At 38.9% G+C, this 10,144-nt stretch overlaps 1 protein-coding gene across 1 annotated transcript in view; it reads left to right on the top strand.

The window, feature by feature from the left end:
* Positions 1-1,359: 1,359 nt before the first annotated feature.
* Positions 1,360-10,144, top strand: part of podxl2 (podocalyxin-like 2) — a 19,323-nt gene continuing 10,538 nt past the window's right edge. The window contains exons 1-3 of the mRNA XM_005749492.1: positions 1,360-1,685; positions 8,365-8,705; positions 9,273-9,615. Of these exons, the coding sequence (XP_005749549.1) occupies positions 1,655-1,685; positions 8,365-8,705; positions 9,273-9,615 (715 nt within the window). The 5' untranslated portion in view covers positions 1,360-1,654. The remainder of the gene's footprint in view (positions 1,686-8,364; positions 8,706-9,272; positions 9,616-10,144) is intronic.

Consider the following 10,144-nt stretch of genomic DNA (forward strand, 5'->3'; position numbering starts at 1 on the left):
AACACGGGCCGATCCCCAAAACGGTTGCGCAACTGAAAAATCGGCTCAAAATGGGCCAAAAATCGCACAGTGTATGGCCAGCTTTTGGAGGCTAGCTCCAAACAAATATCTGCAGCTTGGCAGTGTATACAGCACAATAAGCCCCGACCTAATTCTTTTGCAAACGTTACATCTTTCCACAGGTCTCCACTTCATCAGACATCACCTAGACACAGAGCTGGATGAGGCCAGCACAAACAGCGGCCTATTCGACGAAGATGATGGATCCATGGGGTCAGGAAAACCAGAAGCAGGGGAGCTGAAGAGGTACCTTTCATGTCCATTCACTGGAGGTGTTGATCTATTGCATGGCGTTCCTCACACTGTCAATCAAAGTCAGTACAGCTCTTCCTGCATCTGGAGCTTGTGAAGGACTTCTCAGTCATGCAGGACTCCTGTTCACTGCTAAACAGTTACAGCTTCACAGAAAGAACCTTGAGAGCAAACTGCTGCTGAAGCTTAACCATCACCTCACTGAGTGAAGAAATGGCACATTTTTGCTAAATATGCAGAAATAGATGCACACCCATACAACTTAGGGTAAACTGAGCTGCCTTGTTTTACTGTACATATGTTGAAGATGCCTCGTTCTAATGTTTTCTCTGACGCTGCTGTGCCATTTGGAGCAAAAATGAATATAAAGTTTACAGCATATCTTGTCACTGGAAATTGTTTGCACTGTTTATATATTTATATTATTTACTGTAGGTTTTGGTGAAAAAAGCTTTATGTTGTGAAAAACTGAAATCTGGAAATTAGAATTGTTGTGCCTTATTTTGTTGATGTTTTTACATATATTCCTTTTGAAAATACTAAAATTTGTATATTTATTTATTTTTGTTTGTCTGATAAAATTTATTTAAAAAATAAATCGGACATTTCAAACAGTTACTCGCTACTTGAGTAGTCTTTTCGCCAAGTACTTTTTTATTCTTACTTGAGTAACTTTTTTGACGACTACTTTTCGCTTTTACTTGAGTAATAATATTTTCAAGTAATGCTACTCTTACTTGAGTACAATTTTTGGATACTCGACCCACCTCTGTACAGAACAAATATTTATATGTTGAAATATTTATGGACCTAACTGTATATACAAACATGATTCATAAAGACACAGGCACAGAAAGCCTTATAAAGCCTGTATAAGAAAGCCTTTGTTGCATAAAACGCTGCTATTTTCACAACTTCGTTTTCTTTTAGTGCTTTAAAAACTGAACTTGACGCGCAATAAGCTGCAATAACTTTCTGAGCAGCACCTGAATGCAGCACTGAACCAGAACCCACTCCGTCTGCTGTAGCGGCATCTAGCGGTCAGAAGTTCGAACAGCAGTTAAACAGCCAGACGGATAATCTCAGCGTCGTTGGTGCAGCGGATCAGATGTTAGACTGACCGCAGCGCGATCATACAGACACACACAGAATCTGCCTGTCTGTCGTTCTGTCTGCACGGATCCGCAGACGGTCAGCTGGTGAGCCGCACACAGACAGGACACGAGGCGGCCATGAACGCGGCGTGTTTCTGACAGCCTCCATCCGCATCCAGAGCGCAGCCGCTGCTTGTATCAGAGCGATCTGTGCTTTCAAAGCGGAGGAGGGGAGCACTGCAGCAGACATGCCGGGCCTGCTCCACATCACTCTGACCGGTGAGTCTCATTCTTTAATAATGTCTGATCTTTTTATTTCATGCAGCTATAATCACGGACCGCGACAGCATTTTGAGAACGATGGATATCCTACAACAAACACCCCCAATGAAAATATGAGGCTAACAGAATTCTTGGGAGACTTTGAAAACATCACAGACGAAGACGAAACTCACTACTGAGCGCCAAATGTGCGTTTTTTATTTAGTGCTGCAGGAAATAATAATAATAATAATAATAATAATAATAATAATAATAATAATAATAATAATAATAAGGGTGTAACCAGCAGCCTGGGCGCGATCTCCTTTAATGAATCGCTCAGGTTAAATCCTGCAAAGTGGATGCAGGCTGGCAGTGTGTAGGAGGCGCGCAGTGCACTTAAATCAGTGGACACACACTGCAGTGTTTGACACACACACACACACACACACACACACACACACACACACACACACACACACACACACACACACACACACACACAGAAGGCAGAACCAGCAGCATATTTGTCATTTGACAACAAATTGACTTTGATCAAATTCAATTTAGAAACAGAATAAATGTGAATTTAGAGTCACGATAAAAACCCGAATTGTTATTTTGTGGTGGCAGCTGCAGGAGAAAACCTGCCCATGTTTGAATTTCCAATATTTTTGCTTTTGTTGGATTCATTTTTGTCAGAAGACACATTGCAGCTTTTTTTTGTGAAATGTGGAGGTTCATCTTTGTGTCCGTGCTTAAAAAACTACAGGTATTATATGGCAGTTTGTTAAATAAGAAAGAATTCTTTATGGGGTTGGAAAGATTTGTGGGGTGGGCACAGGTCTTATAAGCTGATCTAAAGCTTAAAGCACGGAGGTTGATGGCTTAAGGCCAGTTCCCCGGGACATTATGTAGACTGTAGAGTAAAAATGTCCACTATTAGATTTTATCTGCCATGTCAACCTAAACTGATGGCATCCAGCAGTTTTAAAAAAGCGTAACAACAAAAGTAAATATGAAAAAATTTGCCTATATCTGTTCAAACATCCATAAATATGGATTAATGGAGTGAAATACTAAACCTCTATTCAAATTTTGAATCAAATTACACTAATTAGTTAAAGATAGTATGCATCTTAAGAAAACTGACTTATAGTAAGTTAATGTTTTCATAGTGACATATTCCCAGAGCTATAGTACTGCTTGGCCTGTTTGTATTGTTGGCAAAATACTTAATCACACAAACAAAAGTTAGATATTAGTAGATATGATTTATGGTCAGTCCTAGGTAGTTGCTAGGCATGTACAATTACATTTTTGTAGATTTAAATGAGATCTCATTAAAAACTGTTAAAATGAAAACGACAAGATGCTTTCATAGGGTGTTATAGGTGCTTAAATGCTATTAAACCAGTCATGTTAGATCCATGGTGAGAAGAAGGGAACAAAGATAAAGATTTTGTGTATTATAGAATGATAACTCTAAGAATTAGCTTCCGAGATGGCAATATAGATAAAGCTAAAAACAAAAACAACAACCCAGAAACCTAAAGGCCTAGTACCACAGTGTAAAACAATTAGTTCCTAAAATTTTGGCATGGAGCACAGCATTTTTCTTTTATTATTAGAAAAATGAATTTTAGTTATATATCTTACTAGCATGCTAAGCTTTGATGAATTGTGTTATTACAATTAATGTGGTACATTAGCATCTCAGTTGGCTATATTCTCCAAAATGTAAAAAACTGTTCAAATTTACTCACATAAACAATCATGTAATTGAAAATGAATTTCAGTTTATTGCTAACGTTGATATTATAAAAACTAAATAGGCATGAACATAACGTTAGTTTGACCTGGTGTTCACTGCATCGAGATCCGGCCTGTGTAAAATAAATTAGGCCACAGCTGTAAATTCTTCTTTAGTACAGTTTTTGCCAGCTCACAGCCATCCCATCACTCTGCAGCTACAGCATTTTAACTCACACGATAACAAAGTCCTGCCCAGTTGTTGTCTTCAAATCACAGTGGGCATAGTTACAGGACATATATTTATTCACAGGATGAGTCATCAGAAACTTTTATTTTTGCTCTCACAGCTATCTTATCCTCACAATGCAGCTGTTAAGACAAATGCAGTTCTCAACATTTCTTATTACACTAGAGTGATTTAAACAAATAATTGCACATCCTATCTATTTGTTATATTGTACCATGCAAGCTACATGCGATCATGATATACATACTACACACAGCAATACCTGGATGGTTTCTTAGCTTTAGGTTTGCTACATTAATCAAGAATGATGGTTGGTAATTTCTCACATCAATATTACATGCATGAGATCACATGTAATATAATCTATATATTTTTTTCTTATTATTCTTTAATTAGACATATAACACTGCTCTATTTCTTTAATTGTGGTCTAAATATTTAAGTTGATCGTGTTGCATGTAATTTGGGATGAACTGATTGGAGTACTGCTCCACATTTTAAGGAGCCAACTGAAGTGGTGCAGGGATCTGACCAGGATGCTGGTCAGATGGATGTTTTTCCGGCATGTCCTGCTGGTAGGAGCCTCTGAAGACCCAGGGTACATTAGAAAGATTACATCTCTCAGCTTCCAGATGAGATGAAGAAGTGTCTGGAGACAGTGACGTCTAAACATCTCTCCTTAGTCTGCTACCCTTGTGACTTGGACTCAGATAAATAGATGGAGCAGTGACTGAACTCTTTGTATATACCTTTGGGTAGATGGATTACTAATGCAGTACCAGTGTGAAGCGAAAAACTTGCAAACAAAAGCTGAGGCCTAAGACCAAATACTGATCAAATATTCATCTCTTAGCTCATTATAATTCATGAGCAAGGAGCCCTTGATGTCAGAGCATTCTTTTAGAAAGAAAAGAGTTGGTGCTTTAGAGCTTGCTCTTAGCTTCTCGACATGCAAACAGCTACTTTGAAAACAGGCCAGATCAAATGTTTGTGTTTCAGGGTTGGAAATGTGAAGGTGGTGCTGAAGGTCCTTAATTCTACTTGGTGGTTTAGCATTTGATTGTAAAAACACATCAGATTGCATAGAAATCTATCCGGTGTTTAAGTGATGACGTGGCGAATCCTGCTTCCGGGCCTAAAGTAGTCTGCGTTTAATATGGCTTTTGTGTTGTTAACATGTTTAATGTTTTGTATTTTCTTCTATTTAATCTCAAAAAGCTCCGAAAAACAGTCAGTGATCACTGTTGGCCTCACTCTGCTTTTATTACCCCTAATAATTTTAAAGTTTAGTTTTTAAAACCTTAAGATGTAAATACAGCCCAGCCCATGCAGCAGTGTATTAATGACTAACCTCGTATTATGGATGGATTATCTCAGTTGTTCTCCTGGCTGAAGTTTGGTCCGTTTACAGCATCCTGCCATGCGATTACATTTGTTCCTGACCAACGAGAATCCTCACGTTAACTTTTATCGAGTGGAAAAAAGTTAGCGTGTTTATATTATGCTCACGTAGCTGTGTCGCTAGTGGTCAGTAGCACATCGTTTAAATACCAGCTAGCCGAACTTCAGTAACCCTACAAACGTCACTGCTGTTTAGTTTTCTGTCTTCATTTATGTTGGAAGTGATAGCAGAGCTGTACGTTTTAATTTGTTTCCAAAACCCCGCAGTCAGGACATGCTATATTGCATTTAGATGGAAGCTAGCGAGCTAACTTCCTGCTAATTTCTAACTCCGTTAAATGTCATAAATTCCATTTTCATGGATGCCTGGATGTTAATCTCAGTTGCTACACCTGGTAGAGCAGAACGCTGATCATTTTATTACAGATGAAAGACTTTAGACAGTTTTTCAACTCTCAGTGATGCCTTGATTTATGGACTTGCAGCAGAGTTTGAGCCCAGACACGGCTAGTGATGTCAGACTTAAAGACTGGATTGGAACACTGCTCTTGATCAAGTGTGTTCATTTATAAATAATGGTTCCTTACATCAAAAGCGGCCTTTGATAGCTTTGAGTGGTATAAATATGTAAAATTGTGCTTTTTTTGAAAACCAAAGATACCTCTAAACTTCAAATGCCAATTAATGTCCATTTTGTGAAGTCCCAATTAGACTATTAAAGGACAATAAAGCGTGGCGTGTGATCCCTCAGTCCTCTCAGTCACAACATGTAGTTACAAAATACCAAAGCATTCAGCTTGTGCCTAGTAGATGAATTCAAGGTGATTACATCCATGTTTTTATATGATCTGTAGGTGTAGCCACCTGGGGATATACCATGGTACCCATACTTATACACAGTTTATGATTTCAGCATTAAGTCTCTGTTGTTGTTAGAGGAGAGTTTAGTAGAAAGAACGTACTCTGATACTGACAGTGTTTGAGGCTTCAGTCATTCTGGCCTGAGGTTTTCACTTCTGCTGCATTAGCTCACTTGTACGATGTATATTCCTCTTGGGTATGTGGCATAATAATGCAGCATCTGTTCAGTAAGACTGAAAAGAACGCTGAATCAGTACCAACATAGCAAAATTTAAACTCACGAAGCACTGTTTTATATCTTTATGGCCAAATATTAATTGATCAGCGATGAATCAGGGAGTATCAGTTTTATATATGTTGTTTTTCTGCTGATTGTCTTAGGTTTTCCTGGAGAGCGTTAATTTTAACTAAATAAACTGCAACTCACATTATCTCAGGATAAAATAAGGACTGTTTCCTGTATGGATGCTTATGGATTCACCACAGTGTTGACTTGGGAATTTGGAAAGTACAAAGGAAAAATCCCAAAAGGTTGAATTTGTTCATCTGGACATAACGTTTTCAGTAGGAGAACGCTACGTTTCGTCACTCACCCAAGTGACTTCTTCAGTCACTTGGATTGCTTTAATAATAAGGAATTAAAGCGACAGAAACAGGGCTGTTCTCCTCTAGGTGATGAATCCCTCATCTTTCCCTCCTCCCATCTGTGGGGGACTGTGGGGTTGTGGTGTTGGGCTAGAGAGCTTAGCATGCTGCAGACATGTTTGAGATATGTTGTCTATGATATTGTAATCTGCTCACTTAGCCTTTGAGGTCAGACAGCCATCTGTGGTCTCAGACGGCTACATATGGGTGGTTACAGTGAGGGCTCCCCCTCCATTAGGGATTAGTGATGGATGCATAAGTGATGGATGCAGGAATTGGTCAATTTATATTAAAAAAAGACAGCTGGAGAAGTTAGCAATTAAACAACAAACGGATGAGCAGGTGATACTAGCAACCCTAAATGATGAAAAGGCACAATAGGGGTGTGTAACACATTTGGGAGACTGCTGTGCCTTCATTCTAAAATTAATTTATGAGCTCCTTATTAGCAGTTGCAGCTATAAGCTTGAGTTTATCTATAATTACTTACTAATAGCCAGCTACAGATGACTAACTGTGAATTAAAAACAAGAAACCAAGACAGTATTGTAATAAAAAGACACACAAACTAAACAGCTAAAATGTGTTCTTATTAACTGGTTCAGTAATGTGAAATAGTTACAACAATGGCTCTTGTTGCTCGACATCAATGTTCATCCGATTGGTCTCATGTACTGATCTGTGTTCATGTACACATTCTCTTTCCATTTCAGTTGTTTTTTAAAATTGTTTTCCATCACTGAAAGCTACCTTGCACAGTTTAGGCATCAGAACTACTCGGTTATGGTTAGAAAACACAACTGTTGGTGCTTTTTGTTCTCCTCTGAAGATTTTCTATAGTCATGCTGACTGTAAACAGGACAATCTGTCAAATTGCCTTTTTTTCTGACTGCTTTACCAAAGCCATTCATGACAGCTTATATACCATTTATAAATAGTATAGCATTCTATTATGCAGGTAGTGATAAACTGTAATTAAGCCCTGCATTAATTAGTGAACACTCAAATGAATAGTGAATCAATTAGCAAATGAAGGAATTAGTGCAGTAAGATGTCATGGGAGTCCGATAAGATACTGAGAGAAATTTAAATACAAAATGAAAGAGCTGTCACTGATGTTCCAAGCTCAGCAGTGAATATAACACTTCTTTGATTTGAGAGTTCTGTATTTAACAGTAAATTAAATCTCTTTAATGTGCAATAGAGTCTATAGAGTGCTCCTATCTCTGCTCTGCCCCAGGACTGCTGTTCTTCAAAGTGTGCTGAGTAACAAAACAAGGAGTGCTGCAATTCTGCATCGGGAATTAGTTAAACGGATTTCATCTGTCAGTTCATTTAATTCTAATTGGGTTTTTTTTATAGTTTTTACTTTATTTTTTCATTGTGAGCCACTGTAAGTTTTTTTTTAATTCAGCGTATAAGAGCAGATGGTGTCCAGATGTTCAGAGCAGAGGATTGACAGCTGACAAGCTGTAATTGCAGCAAAACCTTCATAACAAGTTTTATTCCATCTGAGCCAGAAATGTGAACTTCGAACATGTGAAAATCACACTTTGTGTGTGTGTGTGTGTCTATCAGGAAAGCTTTAATTCACATATTTCCATTTTCCACCCTTTGTAGAGATTATGTTTGATTTGTTTCCTTAAATTCTGTTTTCTTTACACATTTTCTCAGTATGCTATTAATCAGTGGCAGTTAGTTTCAGGCTATGCTACCGCTCCAGTGTGATTAACTGCAGTGGTACATTCTAGTGTCAGCTCCAGTGTTTTTCTGCTTTCTTCCCTGTAGCTCTTCTGGCCAGCTGTGATGCCTTCAGGCTGGGTTCTTCCCATCGTGTAATTCCCCTCAATGCTCCGGCAGCTCATCTCTTCAGGGATGAAAGTCCAGCCAAGTCAAGTTTCATCCTGGAGTTAGTGAGAACCAAACGTCATTTGGTCCAGGAGTTAGTGCGAGCCCAGCCTCATTTGGTTCATGACATGGGTTGGCCAGAGATACATGAAACGTCACGCTCACAAACCAAGATGGAGTCAGCTAACTCATCTCAGTTGAGCGCACCACCATCTGCGAGTCAGGTGGCAAGAGCTCATGCAGCTGTGGATGACAACCTGGATGTGGAAGATGAGATGGAGGTGAGGGCACGTTGCTTTTGTGTTTTGTAACAGATTAACTGAAATCCTTTAGATGAATTACGGAGAGCCGAACTGGAAAATAGCCACGCAATTTAGTTTGGCCGTTTTGTCTTTGCTTATGTGAAAAAAATCTCATCTTTTCATGACTTGCAGTATGTTTTTTAAGTCTTGCACAAATAGTTCCAACATGAAAAACATGGAGGCACCGCTGCTGCCCTTTAAATTACACTCTGTAGGAGCAGAAATCGTGTAAATAACAACATGAAATAATGATGAGTCATTCCTTTGATCATTCTGAGCCCAGCTTTTTTATTTATTTATTTTTTTGTTTAATGCCAGTTTATCATCATTATTAAACCAGATTTTTTTGGAATCAAGGAAGAGAGGCTGAAAGGATAAATGGTTTGGAAAAGCTCTGAAACAATGTTGTATCCTTGCTTTCATTTAAGAAATATTTCTGCCTAGTTTGTCTAATTTCATCTGCTCATGTGGTTATTCTGCAGCTGATCATTTATTAGTTTCTCTCAGCATGTCTGTATATCTGACCAAATATTTGTCTGCTTTCAGCGTATGGTTCATCTGGCAGTTCCACAAGATGCAGAAAGCTACACGGTAAATCCAGACTTCGCTGACCCAGAGGCGGAGCTTCTCAGCGGGCCAGGAGCTGGCGATTCTTCCCAGGAAGCTTCTGGGTTCTATGGAACAGATATGGAGGACAGAGACAGAGGAGAAGAGGGCCCAGAGGACCGAGAGAGAAGAGGAGGAGAAAACGAGTGGGAGAAAGAGGCAGGGGAGGAAAACGAGAGCAAGGGGGAAAAGGAAGACGAGAAGGGAAGAGCAAGAGACGATCAACATGTTTTGGATGCCTTTGAGGTCAACCACACAACACCAGATCTCGATGCTCTGATTGGTTAGTAAAAATCGTTTCCCTTATTAAAAACACATCCTCATGCAGCTTCTTTGTGTTTGGGATTTAGTTCTCTACCAAAGCCCGCTGTCATTCAGCAGGAAGTTGCATCTTCAGAGACTTTATTGTTATTCCACAGATGTCTGGGACCAAATGTTTGCCTGGGAAAAAACAATTTTAAATCAACATTTTTACAGACTGTGCTGCTCCACTTTGGTGGGCAAACATCATGTCTGCATCTCAAGCTGTTGTGGGAAGCGAGTTATGATACTGGTTCTTAAATATTGATTTTTGCCAAGGGTAAAAATTCAGTCTGGGTATATAGAAATGTGGGAAAGCACCTGAAGATACAACCAACTGCTGGAGAAGAAGAGATAAAGGCATAGACTGTATGTAAAAGATGGGCATATTTTCTGGGTCTGAAAGAGATTTTTTTTTCAGGTTTACTTCAGGTATTTCACAAAGGATTTGAGGACTAATAATTTCTTCCTCATATTCAAGGTCAAATTTGCACAGTTCTTATATATATATA

The sequence above is a fragment of the Pundamilia nyererei genome, unplaced genomic scaffold, assembly GCF_000239375.1.
Source record: "Pundamilia nyererei isolate P.nyererei 1_Seehausen unplaced genomic scaffold, PunNye1.0 scaffold00246, whole genome shotgun sequence".
Lineage (NCBI taxonomy): Eukaryota > Metazoa > Chordata > Actinopteri > Cichliformes > Cichlidae > Pundamilia > Pundamilia nyererei.